General features: G+C 39.4%; 1 protein-coding gene across 1 annotated transcript; it reads left to right on the top strand.

Annotated features, from left to right (window-relative positions):
* The first annotated feature begins 2,253 nt into the window (after positions 1–2,253).
* Positions 2,254–15,620, top strand: LOC145451732 (uncharacterized). Its single transcript, XM_080329977.1, has 4 exons — positions 2,254–2,401; positions 7,206–7,280; positions 7,342–7,565; positions 15,275–15,620. Exons 1-4 carry the CDS (start codon positions 2,314–2,316, stop codon positions 15,479–15,481), a joined length of 594 nt encoding a protein of 197 aa, XP_080186103.1. The 5' UTR covers positions 2,254–2,313; the 3' UTR covers positions 15,482–15,620.
* Positions 15,621–18,454: the final 2,834 nt, after the last annotated feature.

Raw genomic sequence — 18,454 nt, 5'->3', positions numbered from 1 at the left:
TAGCCTATATTGTAATTCACAAACTTTTCTGTTGCCACTGAAGTATGGGAAACAGTTTGGCGTGACTGAATTATCTAGTTATAATGCAGCACGCATAGAACACCGATGTAACTAGGCTAATTATTACATGTGGTGACTGTTTACTAAGGCCTTAAGGCCCTTCGTCGTCATCCTGGTTCGTACCGGATTTTCACTGGTGCGACGAATAAATGATTGATCAAATGATTATTTTATGTTTTGATTGTCAGGTTTCCATGAAAATGTAATTGAGATTGTAATTGAGCAAAGTTTTTATCAAATTACAATTACAATTACAATTACACAAAATAGAAATGCTTCAATTACAATTACAATTACAATTACATGAAAAAATGTAAATATTACATTCAGCTAATTACAAATTACAATTGATCCAACTCTGATGCTGAACTACATGCTGACATTTCAAGCATCGCCTAATGTATCAACTAGACCAATGATAGGCTATAACCATTCCACAAAATCAATATCTTCTGTCGGTTTGCCAGCAATTTCGACGAGAACTTGCAAGAGAATATAAGCTAACGCCGTAACGGTATAAGCTAGAACGGACAATTTATTCTTAAGGCGTCTGACTTATTGTAACAGTGATATTGACCAGAGTGAAAACCGGTATCTATACTTGCTACCGATATTACCTCATAAACAAATTATACAGTAGCAAACACCCAATTCGGACGGTTGTTTTATGATACATAAACATATCAAATCACGATGGATCCGTACGCCTGTTTGATTATTTACATCAGACAGCGATGCATTCTTTACACCAATTTCTTTGACGCCAAAAATTTCTTGGTTGAATAAGCACATGTATTGTATTACGATCTTGATGATGTGTGATTGCAGGCCATCGAGTTTGCAAACTGCCGATGTAAATCATCTGAATCGTAAAGTTGTGGTCGCCAACATGTACTGCCAACATCTGGTGGATATGTTGTATCTTATATTTCGTTAATGCGACTAGAAACAAGTCGCGCACTGAATAAGCTAACCTTTTTGGTTTATTTATTAGTAAATTGGATTCTAAAGAGGTCAGAACATCCCCAACCATGAACATTACATTACTTGGTCTACCGACCTGACTTCCGACTCCGGCTTCATGTACATTAACTTCGTAATTTACATTTGGTTACGGCGTAAGCAGCTGCAGCAGTTCGTAGCCTACATGAACGCATTATCATACGCGTATTTATTGTTAAAAAGGTATCGCATCCCCGGCCATTTAAGTAGCCTTGAACCACAGCAACGACGATCTGATGTTGAATAAATTCAAACAGTGTAATTGCGAATAGTGTGGAAAAGTGTCGAGACGCCGTGCTCTAAATTTGAATTATGATTTTAGTCTTGATCTTTGGAATCCGTCTATTTTATGACATTTATGTGCTGGTCTCACCTCCATCGGTCAGAGAGACATATCTAAAACGCACCAGTAGTGAGCAAATACCGTGTTTGGCAATATTGGTATGGAGTTTATCACTTGTGCAAAGAAACTTCAACGTGTTAAAAATCTATATATAGGGAAGACATGACTTGCGTTCGGTAAAGCTGTACCGTAGCTTTTTCGGCGGGCATAGGACAGCGTTCCTGGCTTCACAGCCAAGAGAACGGTTGTTGTAAGGCCGCGACCAGGCACGACTGCGGGGCATTAGTTGTTGCCGAATTCTGATCGATTTAGGCTCGTAACAAAACTAATAATATTGCGATTGATCTATGCGGGAGTAACATCAATATATGCTTGATAGGCCTAGCTATACTATAGCATAGGCCTATGTCTAGCGGCAGCGAGATATATACCTGAAGAGCATTGATAAGACTACTACTACACTCTACAGTGGTTACATTGTATAGTATACAGTGGTCATTGCTACAATCGAAGTGGAGGGAGTTTTGTAGACCTACATATCCTCTTTTAGAACCTCTCTGTGAGGTGGTCCTAGTATAATTACTGGAGCAGTATCTGTGACGTCTTACAATTACATGCTAGTTTGCGTCCAAAGCCTGGTTTCAGCACTTCAATATATATTGTTCATTTTAACGATGTGTGCATTATTGCGTTTGCTAATAATCCAGTTAAGCTCTTAATTTTACGAAAGGCTGCGAAATTGAATTATATTATAGCGTGATCTTGATACAATAATGCCTTAGATTTGCAATGAATTCGCTTTGAACTACGCAAATATCATGTCTGCTACGTTGCTATTTTCGATAATAGCATTAATATTTATCTTCTACTAAATATCTACTTCTAAACACTTATCCGGCCTATTGCTTATGGCATTGTTGGCAATGCGCACTGTTACCGCTGCCTGCCTTTTGTATTGTATCATCAGCGGAATCGAATCAATCAAAGGGAATGAAGGTCAGTGCCGCAGTGTTACGATAAGACAACGTTGCGAATTCCCGAAGGTCTTGAATGTCCTCCACGCTGGTGTGGGGTGTCATAATGGCCGTGGAGTCGGTTCGTTTGACCACCTACTTCGACTCGAGACGGTTTGAATATACTGACTCCGACTATGGGAATTTTAAATTTACCAACTCCAGCTTCGACTCCTAATATTTTCTTCACAAAACTCCGAGTCTGACTCCAACTCCGACTCCGACATTCCTATTAATCTACTCGGAAAATTAGACCTCTGCTAAATGTTAGACATGCATGGTTCGCAGAAATTACGAAAACTATACTAACATATAGAAATTAGGATTGTGGTGATTCGAAAACGTAAAAACATGATATATCATGAAATTATAATTTCTGTGAATGCAAATGCAATATTTGCAATATTGCAATATTTAGTTCGATTTTAAAGTACATGGAGTCGGAGTCAGGATATTTTAACAAACTCCGACTCTGACTCCGTCCAGTATGTGCTTCCCCATCTCCGACTCCGACTTCGACTCCTAGGAGTGCTACTGATCTTCTGTGACTTCGTGTCCGACTCCAACAATAGAAAATTTATCGGAACTCCGACTCCGATTTCACGAATCAACTGCGACTCCACACCCACAGCCCAGAGAGTTACACCACGTCATGTAAACAAATCGAGACAAGAAATGACATAAGTTAAATTACATTCGAAATTCAATTGGTCCATGGCAATGATAAATTAAACAGGAACATAACAATGCTCAAACCGATGGCGAGATAGAGTAGTGGTACCATCCATGGTTGCATCGCCGATAGATTGCTGGTTCGAGTCCGACCGACGTTGTCTCCAGGATCCCTATCCAATCGCAGGGGGTTAATCTAGGTTCCACATCTAAAAGTTCTACTAACGGTAAATACGGAATCATAATAAATAATATTGGACTGGTGCAGGTGACCGTTATATAGGCTTACCATACGTCCTCTTTTAAGAGGATTTGTCCTCTTTTTTGCCTTTTTTGAAAGTGTCCTCGGAGGACGCCCTTTTGTCCTCTTTTTTGAGATTTTGTCCTCTTTTTTGAAAATTTAGGTCAGATTTAGAGGAAATTGCGAGTGATATGCCGCAAATTAGCGCAGAAGTGAAGCTCCGGCGGGTATTTCGGAGGGAAAAGTGGTGATTTCAGCTCTGCGCGAAAAGAAGACCTTTTTTTTTTTTAGTCATCCACCTGGCAATGTGGAGTGAAAAGCTCTGAGGGGAAGTGATGACCCTTTTTTTTTTAGTCAACAGATCATGAAGTGGGAAAAATTTACCGGTTTTTGAGAATTCTTCTCCAGTTTTGCATGTCTGAAATTTCTGAAAAAGTGTCCTCTTTTTTCATTTCCGAAATATGGTAAGCCTACCGTTATAGTCGAAAAACACCACGAATGACAACATTCTTCAACGCATTCAGTTCTAAATTACACTATTATCATTCAAGATGAGAAGCCTGGTGCAGGAAGAGATTCTTGTAGTTCATTTGACCACGAAATAATTGAGATAATATGATCAAATAGGAGAAATACAAAAATAACCCATAACAATGTTGCATAGGGATACCATCTGTCGTCTTTAAGTACGATCTGTCCTTTTCAATAAAAGTTAAATGTGAATACGCCCAAATGATTTTGTTTGTCTGCCATCCTCTTTTTCGTTTTCAGATTTGTCATTAGACAGCCAAGACTAAAATATATCAACCCGTTACAAAATATGTTAAAGTCAATATGAATATATCTACTTAATTGTATATTGAAGTTCTGTACCTCCAAGAAACTCTTCAAATATGTTAATGTAACTTTTCGGCAAATTTGACGCCAACAAAAAGTTGTCCTCTATTTGGGATCTCAAAATACGGTATACCTATTTTTGCACGCTTGGCAACTTGTTAGTCGTTTGAAGCGCGAAAAATTTTCACGTTGTTCGTATAATTTTTACGAAACAGTCATGTGTAGACCTACCAGGAGATGTCTATGGCGTCTCCACTACTTTCTTAACATCGCGTGCGCGTGTACAACATAAATATAACTTTGTACATAAGTTTTCACTAACACTATCTATGAGAGCCTACATGCATATTTCACATCATAGGCCAATTGCGTCCATCAATGTCCGTTCAAAGATATACGAATCGCTGAAGCAGGATAAAGAAAATACAGTTCTCTAACCTCCAGGAAACATCGGTTTCCAAAGAAAAACTGATGGTATTAAAAACAAAACTATATCATATGAATTTTTCGTGATCGCAAGTCAATCCCCTTCAAATAATGAATATAATATATATATATACATATAGAGAGAGAGAGAGAGTAAATAAGACGAAAAACGCACCACAGGTTGTGTTGATTGACTTGACTCGCTCATCACAGGTTTTGTTGATCTCCTTATGAGGAGAGAGGGTGAAAGACCACGCTATCATGGGGCTGAATGTGAATTAATCCCCGTTGAATGGAATTCCTGAATTTAGGATTGCGTGGTCCGTAACAGAACACGATATAGCCGAGCTGGTCGCAAAGAACCAGCTATACGCCCGCCTTTGATACCATAAGCACCTACGTGAGGCTTTGTGTTTGTCTGTGTTGATTTTTCAAGGGACCTTGAGCAATTTCGAAAATTACAGGGAGACCATAGCGTGATTTTTTCCCAAGTTAGAGATCGACTCCGCTAGACTCAAAAGCCAGCCAGTGACTCAAAGTTAATTATTGAAACCATCCATATTGAACTGAAGCGGACCAGCAGTATTTTCATTTTCTAACTATTTTTCAGATGTGGTGTTGGGATCCTTGAAATTGTCGTTTTTCAATGCATAGGTTTATCGATATTGTCCAGTTTACAGTAGAACAGTTGTTTCATTAATGTTTTAAGTAGTGGCCCATTTTCCGGTTTAAAAATTTTTCATGACCAGCCGGTTGGATTCTCGGCAGTAGAACGTTCCGAAGCGCCCAAGTTTTGTCACGGCTCCTTTTTCCCCTGTTGCTCGTTTTACGGCTACAAAAAAAACATAAGAGACTTAATGTAACATATCAACAGGAAAGCGAGTGAAAAATAGAAAGTGAAAGCGTCTAAAAAGCAAGACAGCCGAATAAAGATCAAAATATAACAATGTGACATCGGGCGTTAGGCCGATGCGAATACTTAAGAGACCATAGTCTTTTCAGCATCCTCCTATATGCTCATTACATCGCATGGTGTGTTGTGTGTGGTATTTAGGGTTGCATTTAAAACAAAATCAATTCAAAACAAAGATGTTTAAAACAAGGCCCTTATATTTAAAACATTTCTTTTTCAAGTCATGACGTCACGAAAATTCAATTGTGGCATCATATTGGATTGACATTGACCATTGAAACTATAGGGTAAATACGGCTCTTTTGACGAAATATCTGTACTATTGCTGTTGAATCGACTATTTTAAGGGTCCATCCCATTCCATATCGATATACGTCGACTATAACGGGTGGTAATTGTCCGTAGGCATATACAACATGCTTTTTGGAAAGTATTTACACAATTATGGCCTAATTTTACAACTTAGAAAATACCAATTTTTTTTCAAAAAGGCCTTTGTTTTAAACACTGTTTTAAACATGTTTTAAACAAAGCCTTTTAAAACACCGTTTGTTTTAAATGCAACCCTAGTTGTATTGTGCATTGGGTCTTGAGAAAGTGAAAATATATAATCAAACGATTATAACGATCCTGGGAAAATGGTTTCTAGAGCATGAACTTCCAGTTAATTTATAATTGCAATTACTGTCGTTGCTGTTAGCCGCGAGTAGTCACCATAAGCCACCAGAGAAAGACGCTTTCATTTCGACTTGTAAATTGGGGCACCCCTACGTCTCATTTATATCAGAGTCAGTCGAAAATTTGAAAGTACGTATAATTGGTAAATATTAAACTATGTTTTATGGGAATAATAAAGCAAGTAAAATTAAACTGTCAACAACTCGAAAATTTTGCAAATATACAGCCCTGTCGCCCACCTGCAAATTCGCCCGTGACCCACCGGTTCAAAACCACTGACATCATCTCAAGAAAGCGCATCCTCAGCGCTATCCGAAGATTCAGATAGACGTACCTAAGAACAATCGTCAATTTGAACAGTTCCGTTGTGGTTACTGCCTCGCAAAATTAAACATTTTTTCCTGGGAAGATCAAATACATTAGTAAGGAACACGCGTGCATCCTTGCCGTCAAACTAACATATATTCAACACAAATTACATGAAAATACATGGCTCGCTCAAGAACGCAATGGTGTAACAGTATATCAGTATCACTTCACGGCTAACCGACAATCACCGAGTGTGTGCAGTTGTGCACTTCCATGTTGAAATACAATCTTTTCTACCGAGCAAACACTAGTTATCGATCGACCTTACCGAATCACGATCCGACATATCGATATCGTCTACCAACACATGCCATTTTATTTTCACTGCTTGTCCTTTTATGTTATCTTGTATTACCTTTAATTCAGTGTGCACTGTGCTATGTACATTGTACATGCCTCTTACGTACATCTTTCAGGCCAAGGGGTGTGTCCGATTAAAACAATAACACTACTCCAAGTGGCGTCGACATCTTGCTGTCTTTTCATTCTATCGCAATCTTGTGTTCGTTTGAGTTGATAAAATCTTATAAAAACGAACGAATGAAGCTCTAATATTCATAGAATTTGATTTTAAAGAGACATTACATTTTACTACGTCCAGTACCGTGTGTTTGGTTAGTTGTAGCTGGAAAGTTTTACATTCAATTTCAGAGCTCAACCTATCCACTAGTAACGCAACCACCGGAAGTATCCATGAAGAACGTAGTTTTGCCCACGGCAATGAAGGTAATCCTTCTCCTGGTCCATCGGTGCTTCAGTGACCTACTAAGTTATTTTCTCGTAACAGGAAGGTGTGATGTTCTATACGACAACAAATGCTTTACTCTTATAATATCAATGGCGAAAATGACACTCGGAGAAGCCGAAGCTGTGTGTAAAGCGGCAAAAGGACGATTGGCGAATGTTTACGGTGAAGAACATTTTAATCTGTTACGGGCACTGATTCGATCAAGGACACCGATTGGGCATTCGGGCAACTATGCGTGGCTCGGAATGACGCTAGATACAAAGGTTGGTTGATACTGGCAGCAGACCTCAAATTAGTTATTCAAATGCGTTTCTGTGCTTCCATCAGTGTTGGGATGACTCGAGCCACCTTTTTCGTTTGACTTGACTTGACTCCAGTCACTTTGCTGAAATGACTTGACCTGAATTGACTCGGCATATCAGAAATGTGGATTGACTCATGACGCGGAGCAAAAATGACGAGTCAATTTCAAGTCATCAAGTAATCGGTGTCGATAAAAATCACTGTAAGTTACATATATTCGGATTGGTCGCAAAACGCTGGTGTAACCCATGGGATCGACAAATCATCCAATGATCGTGAGTTTCACTGAGCCTCGATTGTCCTCTCACAAGTAAATTGACCGCAAACAGTGTGATCGAAGCTTACAGCTTACGTTGTCGTAACTCTAGTAGTAAAGTAATAAAATAGCAAAATGTCTATTTCTGTTCTCTGTTTTTACCTCTTGTTTTATTGAAATTGAATTCGAATATAGTTTACATTATTCTCAACCATTGGCGCAGGCTGGAATTTGCATCTTATCAATTCATTTCTCTATTCTCTATTTTGGCTGGTAACTAAACGGAGGGTATGCAACTACGCAGTTTACCAGTTCTACGTATACGTGAGCGATACAGCGTCTTCTTGCGTGTATATTTAACTCTATATTCCTTCATCGGTTCGGAATCAATGACCACTCAATTTGTATTTCAGACAGCTAGCAAATTGCAATGACGTAATCATGCCTCATACTTCGAAAAGGCAACTTGACTTGAAATGTGACTTGACTCGTGACTTCTCTTGACTTGATTCGGGTCACCTCCAAAAATCGAGTGATTTGACTTGACTTGAGTCACCTTTGAAAATGGATTGACTTGACTTGACTCGAGTCAAAATGTGCAATGACTCGAAACGACTCGTTGCTCGAAGGTAGTGACTTGATCCCAACACTGGCTTCAAAACAAGCGCAATCAGTGTTCTGTAACCATCGAGACATAATCAGGGATCCGCGAAGCAGAGGTGTCGGGTGTTTGTTTGTGGATTACATTCATGATGTTTCTGGACTACAATGGTCATTTACACCAAGCCAATTACTTCAGTAGCTGACGACTTGTAGCACGGCCCACTTCTATAGGCATTTGTCTCACCGCTCGCACGGATGAGATGGCGAGGAGGAGCCTCCAACACTTATATGGGAATTCCGGAGTCGACCTCGGTTGGACTCGAACCCGCAACCCGTTGGTGTTGCAGCTGTGGATCATACCAATACACCATCCCACCACATTAGGTGTTGGGTGTCGGAGTACTACCTAGGGCTGCATATTTGAGAAACTTACCGTACGTGTTATAAATAAGCAGTCATTCCATAGCATATGTAATTTTAGTGTGAAATTATTAATCGGAGCTTTTTCAAAAGAAAAATCATTTTCATGTTTACGTTACCAACCGAGAAGACATCATTTTAATTCGTTACGGGTCATTTGACAATGGTTCGTAAATCCACCGTTCGATAATATCTGCTGCGCTAGCTTATTGTGGTTCTTTCATGTAGAGCCAACTAAGAATTTATTTGTATAGATAGGTGACTATAAGTGGATATATATCAAAGCAATGTGAACCCCGGTGATTAATATGTGCTCACAAAATTCAAGGCCGTAACTGCCGCACCATAAACCCCTCAATTGGGGGGCGAGCTCGAATGAGGGATAAAGTTATTACGTCAATAGACCTAAATTATAGAGTATTTCAGTAGAAATATCAAACATTGCAATTGACCCTACTCGGTGGAGCTATAGATAACTGTGCATCTTATTAATCGGTGTTGATTATTCTCTGTTCCATGCCCCATCATTAAGTCCAACTACATCATTACATTTCAATGCTGAAGACACGTGAGGACCGAAGAAAGAACGCATCTGGATTTTGAAAATTGGCAATAACCCCATGACCAATGTCTATGCTCTATAACAGTGATTCCCAACCGCAGCCCCGAGGACCGCATTCGGCCCCCAGCTAGCCTTCTTGCGCCCCCCCCCCCCCCAAAAAAAAAATATTGAAAAATCGACTTTTGCTTGGCTTGGAGTCTGGAGTTTTCAATTAGGATTGCAGGAAAGTTGTGAGTAGACTGCTAAGATTACGTCACTGCTGTTTCAATGTAATGTGCGCTAACTTTCCTGTTGAACGAGCTGTACCTATAGGTATAGATATAGGTATTGACAGGACCGTAACTGCCTTACCCCAAGCCCCCCAATTGGGGGGAGCGAGCTCGAAGGGGGCCCAAAATTATTCAGTGAATTAGGATAAATTATAGAGTGTTTTATGAAATTTTATGCAACTTTTTCAAAATTTTTTCGCGCTATGGGCGCGATTTCAAATCTCAAAATACCTTAATTATTGGGTACTCTTCCAGCAAGATAAAATTCGCAAGATCTATAGAAGTGGGCATATCGGCGTTGGCCATTACCGTGCCACGACGCACGAAGACATTTGAAGTTTTAGGTCATGTAGCATGCGACTCCAAGAAGTGTGCCAGAACGATCGGCAGCGAGAAAACCTTGGCCGCAAAGGACTGCCCTTACGCTGACCGAAAACTTCGTTATGTATTGTATATACAAAATAGATATAGGTAGCCTATAATTGACCATAGGCCCCGAAATATGACTGGCGCCGAATGTTCCTGTCTTTGCAATCTGAACCTCACGAGACAAATAGGCTACCATCCCGCAGGGAAGAATTAGATGCCAGTGAAGAACTACCAATTTGAAATCGTGTGCATCTTTTAGTTTAGTACGTTTGGGCGATTCTATATTTTTTGATATAGCAGACTGGAGGTCGCAAAATAAGCAGACTAGAGATCGCGAAATAACGTCATGTAACGAAGTCGTAGCAAGGTGTCCGCTCGTCCGAATATGTTTAATTATTATTTATGGGCCCTACAGTTTCCAAGACACCTCACTCAGCAGCTCTACCGGTAAATTTGATTACGTGAGCAGAGAGGACAAGTAATTGATAGCAATATATATGCAATTCCCGATCTTATTGACCTATTTTATTTTGAATTATCGAAAATTTTCGCACTCCACGCTGGCTCATTAAACGGTGATCCTGATTTCGTGGCAGAAGCGAACAACGGGACAGGGGGTCGGTTTATCCCTCTATGGCAGCTCAAGACCTACGTGTTTTTTGGGGCCCTGACGAAGTGCTGTTTCGTTCCTGCCTACGGGTATACGCCCGAACATGCCTAATTATTATTGAGTGGTCTTACCTTTTCCAACACAACTCACTCGGCTCAACCGGTCAATCTGATTACGTGAGCAGAGAGAGGATAAACATTGATACCAATATATATGCAATTGCCAATTTTATTGATTGATTCAATCATGAATTATAAAAAAATCTCGCGCGATCAGTCGAGAGAAGCTGCCTAAAAGGGACACCCAATTTAGATGATAAATAGCGGTAAACAACCATCTAGCCCAAAGGTCTCAAACACGCGGCCCGCGGGCCGCATGCGGCCCTCAACAACATTTTAGATTTTTAATAATTTGAAAATATTTTAGTGTCACCTACCTTTTCAGGTTATAAATTCAAAATCCCCTCTTAAATTGCTCCGAAAGCCTGACACTATTCATCAAACTTCACTATCACATCAATTGCAAATGCTGCCATGCAGTGGAAGATTCACTATGTGATGACAAAAGCTGACCTGAAATTTGTGAGTTGGACTTGGACGCGACGTTTCTTAGAATTATTCAGACTTGGCCTAACTCGATGGCAAAATGAAAATGACTCGAGTGCTGGACTCGGAGTGATTCAGAATGCCGTGAATTTGTTAGAACCATGGACGCAACAAACTAATTTCGCATCAGGGGAATAGTAATAGATCAGAAGTTCGCTGCTTGGTATTTCCCTAACTAAGCAAGTAATTATGGCAACCATTGGCAATCTGTCAGTTACATCTTTAATCGCTAAACCAGGTTATTAGGGCCACTTACAGGTACCGAGTACCGTAGTGGTACGCTCCAACGATGTAACGACAATGGGCTGTTCGGCGTTCCGATATTTCAATCACTAGGACACATTCATTAATATATTTATATTATATTTATATTTGTTTCTGCTCCTATATTTGAAGATATTTCACCATGAGATTAATAGCCTACTTATCAGAAGTATACCCGAATCCTTGATTGTAATTACAATGGTCAACCTAAAAATGTTTTAATATCAAATCAGTCTCTATTATCAATCTGTTAAATTCAAAATATTCATAGTAGCTGCAAAATTATAACCCGATAGCTTTTATGATGGCATCATACATTTGTCCGCCCATATGGTGTCTATATGTTATAATTAATATATATCAAGTACAGCAACAATTCTATTCAAATAGTTATAAATGCGATGATTCTTTTCTTGCCAGGCCTAAATTTATACCAGAGTAAATCACATTTTGACAATGTATGTTTACTGATAGTCTGCTGAATCGGCTCACTTTCAATAGGACAATTCATTCCCGCCAAATAAGGCATACTTGGAAAGACATAGAATACCCCTATAAATGCTGCGGCCCGCGGCGTCGTCAAAACTGGAAAACTGGCCCGCGAGCACATTTGAGTTTGAGACCTCTGATCTAGCCTGAGGGGAGTCTGGGGGGCTTCGAAGTTCGGTTTATCACCCTACGGGGGCCAAGAGCAACGTTTGGGTGGGGGGGCTGACGAAGCGCTGTTACGGCCCTGGGTATTGATAACTAATTTACGGATAGATGTGCAACAAGTGACCCACGATTGAGTACGCCGAGATGACTACTGCTAGCCGGCAAAAAGCAGCATAATTGGTAGTCCTACAGCTCGCGACCCAAGCTTCCGAATAATTTGATAGGTCGGTGTTTATCGAAAGCAAGTGTAGCACTGATTCCAAAAATACGAATTGAAATCTCGCCAGGGCATTAAAACTACTCCGAAATAGCCAGCAAAGGTTGATTGTTCTGAACAACGGGAGCGCGGCAACACAATGGCCAATGGCGGCTAGCGAATGATCGGAACAATGCCAATTTTCATATTTCGGTGACTATTTTGGGTTCCTTTCATTGCCCTGGTATTCGTGCGGCCCCGACCGCACTCTGAAATTCTAAATTTGGCCCTGCCACCGAAAAAGGTTGGGAACCACTGCTCTATAATCTCTGTGTGTGGTAATGATCACAGTTGATGCATGGCTCGTCTCTGTCTCACCTCTTTTTCATGCCAATGCACTCAGCGCGCCCAACTATGTCAAATTTTGTTATTCAACGACTTATCCAGTCTTGAACCACATGGCTGTCTGAAACCGGACTCGGCGGCATGATTATAGAGGCCGTTACTAAAAACGAAACATCTTAATCGATTGAGACTTTAGAGCTTGACATACGGTTAAAATTATGCAAAATCAAGCCTCGACTTCAAAAAGTGCCACAACAGCCACGGTGAAAATTAAAGGTCAAGGCAAATTGAGAGTATTTTGTTCGTAAAATCATCTTCGTGTGTTAATTAAAACTTGGTAAAAATGGGGTCGCATATAAATGCTGATTATATTTTTGGGGTGGCTTCTTAAAAAGGTTGCCGACCATTGATCGATGGTAATATATTAGATGTGTAGTTAAAGATGTGTAACCTAGGGCGTATTGGGGATTTTGTTTTTATGGTCCAAACAAAATGGCTTTTCCAAAGGCTTACAGATTAGCATAAGTGATCCCCGGGTTAGTAAACGTTGAAAACCACTGCTGTATAGCAGAGTTGGATCAATTACATTATTTCAGTTCAATTACAATTACAATAACAATTACTTTCATGCATTTTCAATTACATTACAATTACAATTACTCCACGCTAAAAATATCAAATTACAATTACAATTACAATTACTCCTTGCATGCTTCAATCACATTACAATTACAATTACAATTGCTGCTGTTGAACATGTAATTGAATAATCATAAATTCAACCGTGCTCCTTGACAACCGTAGCGTCGTATTTAACAACAATTCAAGTCTAGCTCCGATTGTGTAGTAATAAATGCGGTTATGTGCGTACATAGTATGCTATGTAAGATGTCATTGTGACGTAATATAAGCGTGTTTTGTATGCTCGGTAATTATGGCTCACGTAATTGGAAATGTTAGATGTTATTTACCTAATTTCCTATGGGTTAGGATTAAGGATAGGGTGCAGTATGTCGTTGAAAAAGTATTATAATATATGCACGAGTTGGATTTGCGTATATAGTATATAATTAAAGAAATAATATTATTTTTATCGAGGGATGTAGGAATTGGGATGAGGAGTAAAAACAAAACCGTGCTTTGTCAGATAAAACGTTATATAATATCCAGTGGTCTGGTTAGTTAGCCAGACGAAGTAACTATGCAGCATCGTGATCTGAAATCGTATTGTAGATTGCCAACCCACGGCTAGATGCGCAAGATGTGAGTTAACGGATGAATGCACCGACAAACGTACTGCAGAGCCGGTTAAAAGCAGCAAACTTTGTAGTCCTAGAGCTCGCAATCCAAGCGTCCAAATTTGATGCATCTGGTCTTTATCGTAAGCTATTGATGTACTAATTCCGAAAATACAAAATAAAATCTCGTCAGGGCAGGGCAATGTAACTGCTCCAAAATAGCCATTTAAGGCCGACTGTTCTGATAAGTGAGAGCGCTGCAGCAGCATGACCACAACAATTACCAATTACGCCCAGCGATTGTTCAGAACAATGCCGATTCCCAGACTTTCACGACTATTTTGGGATGGTACCATTGCCTGGAAATATACTTTACTTGCGGAATCAATGCGACACTAGCTTTCGACCATACATATCAAATTTCGACGCTTGGATCGCCAGCTATGGGACTATCGATTCTGCTGCTTTTAGCCGGCTCAGCAGTTCGCTTCTCGGCGTATTCAATCGTGAGTCACGTGTTGCGAATCCATCCGTTGGTTAGTAATCTAAAAATTGTATACAATGGCAGCCGAGGCCAGCATAGCAGTAAAAATAAAAAAAAACTTCGCCCGCAGTCAAGGGCTTCCGCGAATGGATCCACCAAATCCCTTGTCGACATTTAAAGAGAATTCAATATAAGTCAATTATTTTATGTTGTGCTTGTCAGGTCTTGATAGCAATTTAATGTAATTAAATTGTAATTGAGCAAAATTTTTGTCAAATTGCAATTACAATTACAATTACACAAAATAAAAATGCTTTAATTACAATTTCATTACAATTACATTGAAAAATGTAATTAATTACATTCAATTACAATTACAAATTACAATTGATCCAACTCTGCTGTATAGTCTTGAATTATGAACAGTTATCAACGTAGTTCAGTAGTTCTATATATGTGCGAGCGATAGGCCTACAACGCCATTTTGCAATCATAATTGACTCTATATTCGTTACTCGATTCACAATATTCGGCGGGTTTAATTTTTTTTATCATGCCTCGTACTTCGGAAAATTCACTTGACTTGACCTAACTTGAGTATCCTCCATAATCCAGTGACAAACTGTAGACACCATCAAAAATCGATTGACTGGACTTGACTGAATCCGAAATGTGCAATGAGTCGATCTGACTAGTGACTCGAAGGTAATGACGTGTTCCCAACACTAAAATTGAGCAATGTGACCAAAGCACCATGAATACCAAAATAACAACAACGGGTGCATTGCTTTTAGACTAGAAGAGTTAAACTTTCAAATGGAGAATGGGCGCCGTACACCAGATGGCACTCAAGAGCACCGTACGAGTCACCGAGACCGTATATCGGATTTAACGTCGTGTGCGACAATACCAATATCAATGCCCAAGGATATGCGGATGAGTGGGCGTCCCATAGGATCGAAGGAGCGCTATGTGAATCAAAAGTTCCATGGGAGCGCTAATTCAGATTGAAATATTATATTTAGTTTGTGCAGGGAGCTTCATATGAAAATGTTATTAACATGGAGTTTAATTGCTGATGCATTGTATTTTGTAACGGTCAAGCGATAAAATAAACCATTGATTCGAAAGTAATTTAGAAATATAGAAATATAGCCACTGATATCAGTATGGTCTCTGATTATTGTTGTAAATAATTCAGCACGAGAATGATGTTAAGGGGTGGTTGGCGCTGTCTTTGTAGACCACTGCTTAGACCGATTTCAGATACGAAACAGGGATAAGCGTATGATCACAGGCTCATATATTTAAACCCGCCAAAGACACATAAGGGGTGTGGAGTCGGATTTTCGTTAAGCTTTCTTTTAATTGCGTTGGAGTCGGAAAAGCTCTTTAGCACCCTTTGTAGTTGGAGTCGGGGATATTGCTGGAGGAAACATACTGATTAGAGTAGAATTCGGAGTTTGTTAAATTGTTCTGACTCATACTGCGATTCCAATTACTTAAAGTCGAACCAAATTCACGCAGATGTCAAAATACCGTTACATTTGCAAAAGTGATCAAGTTTTTCACCCATCTCGACTTTATTTCTATCTGTTGGTACAATTTTATATTTTAAAAGAAAAAATGATTTGAATCAATTGGGTATAATAATAACAAAATATAAAATAAGCGTATAATTTTGCTAGTAGATTCACAGAAATGTCGGAGTCGAAGTATAGTGAAGAAAATGTTGGGAGTCGGAGAGCTTATAGCTTCCGAGGTCGGATTTACAGGGAGAGGGGGGAGCGAGAGAGAGTATCTTTAAATTCAAAATTGCATAAATTTCAACTCCTTATCACTGGCTGCATCATGGTGGTAACAGAATACGACATTGAACCGATGACTACGAAAATGCGTGTATCGCCAAAATTCTCATTAATTTTTGAGAACGTTATGTTATTACGGTTGCCAAATGCCAATAACAAATGTCGCTTGTTTCAGCCACCGATTCTCAGTGTTTGGACGACTCGGGTCATCACTATTTGACGTAACTTGACTTCAATCAAGTAATTTTGCAAACACTTCTTGACTTGACTTGGCCTTTCAGACATGTGGATTTCACTCGTGACTAGAAACGAAAATTTCGAGTCAATATCAAATCAGGTAATGGCCGTCGACTAAATTGCCCTACCTTACACCCAGGCCGTGTTATTTTTAGAATTTGGAGAGCCAAATGCCAAAACTGCCAAAAATAAAAATTTTAAAATGCCAAAAATAAGGCTTTTTGAAAATATAGATTTTTATGAAAGATTTTGATAAAATCGTCAACAGGAATTGGCAGGAGTTTGTATGAAGCGACAAAAGAAGTGTGTAAAGCAGAATTCTTAAATTAGGGTCCGTGAATGATTCGGGAATCCGCAGACTACTATGTAAGGGGTCCATGAAAGGCAAAGGAAAATGCCAAACAGTCCAGTGATTAAATGTGGATATACGGCCAATCTGTGTACTGATTAATCCAGCTATTAGGAAATAGACGATATCCAGCAATTAGGAAGCAGATGATCTCTGCACGCCAAAATAGTAATCAGCATATTTCGGAATCTGTGATAGCGGACCATAATTTTAAAATTGAGCGCGATTACCAAGTATTTTCCTGTTGTCAATGCTCATGCATTTTTTTGCATCATGTAGCCGCCTGCGCGACCCAGGCTGCATTTAACTCAATGTACATTATACCAAATCCCATTCCCCTTTAACTTGCAATTGAAAACTGTCTGCATGTTCATAGTTCAATAACTAATTGATTGTGTCACGTTTTCCAATAGGGACATAGTTTCATCAATGCACAGACATGGTGCAAAATGCCACCAGATATATACGTACCGTACATATGTACCGTACAATGTACATATATACATTCAGTTCTTTCCTACTTTTTCATTGCCGGGTGGATAATTTTCCCTATCATAAATATTGATTATTAATAAAGTCACTCATGATTTCTAGCAATTGGTTGGGTAGTGAAGACTGCGATCCAAACGTGTCAGAAACCCTTTTGAATTGTTATCGTAAGTATTGTGACCAGTGTGAATGCCGGTGATTTTGCACACATAGTGAATCGGCTATTGCAGTAGCACTCGGTTTTGTATCGGGTAAATTTGGTCTGCAAGATCGTTTTCAATTCAATTTAAATGTTGCTGTTTGGTGACACAGCTGCATGTTTTGTGACTTCCGCTTCATGAGAAAGACCAAACTTAAGCGTTTTACATGGTTAATTTCAGTCTATAAATATGAATTCATTGCGATGCCAAAATTGCCAAAAATAAAATCTGAAAAATGCCAAAAATAAGCTATTTTTGTTATTTTTTCACACATGCCAAAAATAACACGGCCTGCGCCTGTTCGTGCTACGCTGGTGTGACCTGTGAGAGCAACCAGTCATTCAACGATTGTGCATCAAGCCGAGATCTACTGGGATCACATTATTGCTACGTCACCAATTACATTGACTGCAAACCATGTGATTAGAGCACGGGTCGGGAACCTATGGCTCGCGAGTCATGGCTCTGTTGGGTGTAACATAAGGCTCTTTGACATTTTTATTGTACTTAATTTATTAACATTGTAATAATTGTAAATTTTCAAGAGAAAATGTTCAACGGCCAGAATAATTATTCACGAGGCAGCATAAATAGGCTATGACTTTGAGAGGTCAAGAAAGTCGTATATCCAGGGTTAGGGGCTCGGACCCTCTATTCCAGAGGTCTCAAACACGCGGCCCGCCAGAGCATTTTGTGCGGCCCGCGACGACATTTTAGATTTTTATCAATTTTACAAAATATAAGTGTCACATATATCTTTTCGGGTTATAAAGTGAAAATTCCCTCTTAAATTGCTCCGAAAGACTTAAACTATTCATCAAACTTCACTATCACGTCAATTGCAAACGCTACCATGCAGTGGAACATTCACTATTTCGCTAATTTCCAATT

This window comes from Botryllus schlosseri, chromosome 12 (assembly GCF_051294905.1).
Source record: "Botryllus schlosseri isolate E-star chromosome 12, Bs_hap1, whole genome shotgun sequence".
Taxonomy (NCBI): domain Eukaryota; kingdom Metazoa; phylum Chordata; class Ascidiacea; order Stolidobranchia; family Styelidae; genus Botryllus; species Botryllus schlosseri.
Note: the sequence above shows the minus strand (reverse complement) of the source record. Positions and strands in the feature narration are given on the sequence as shown.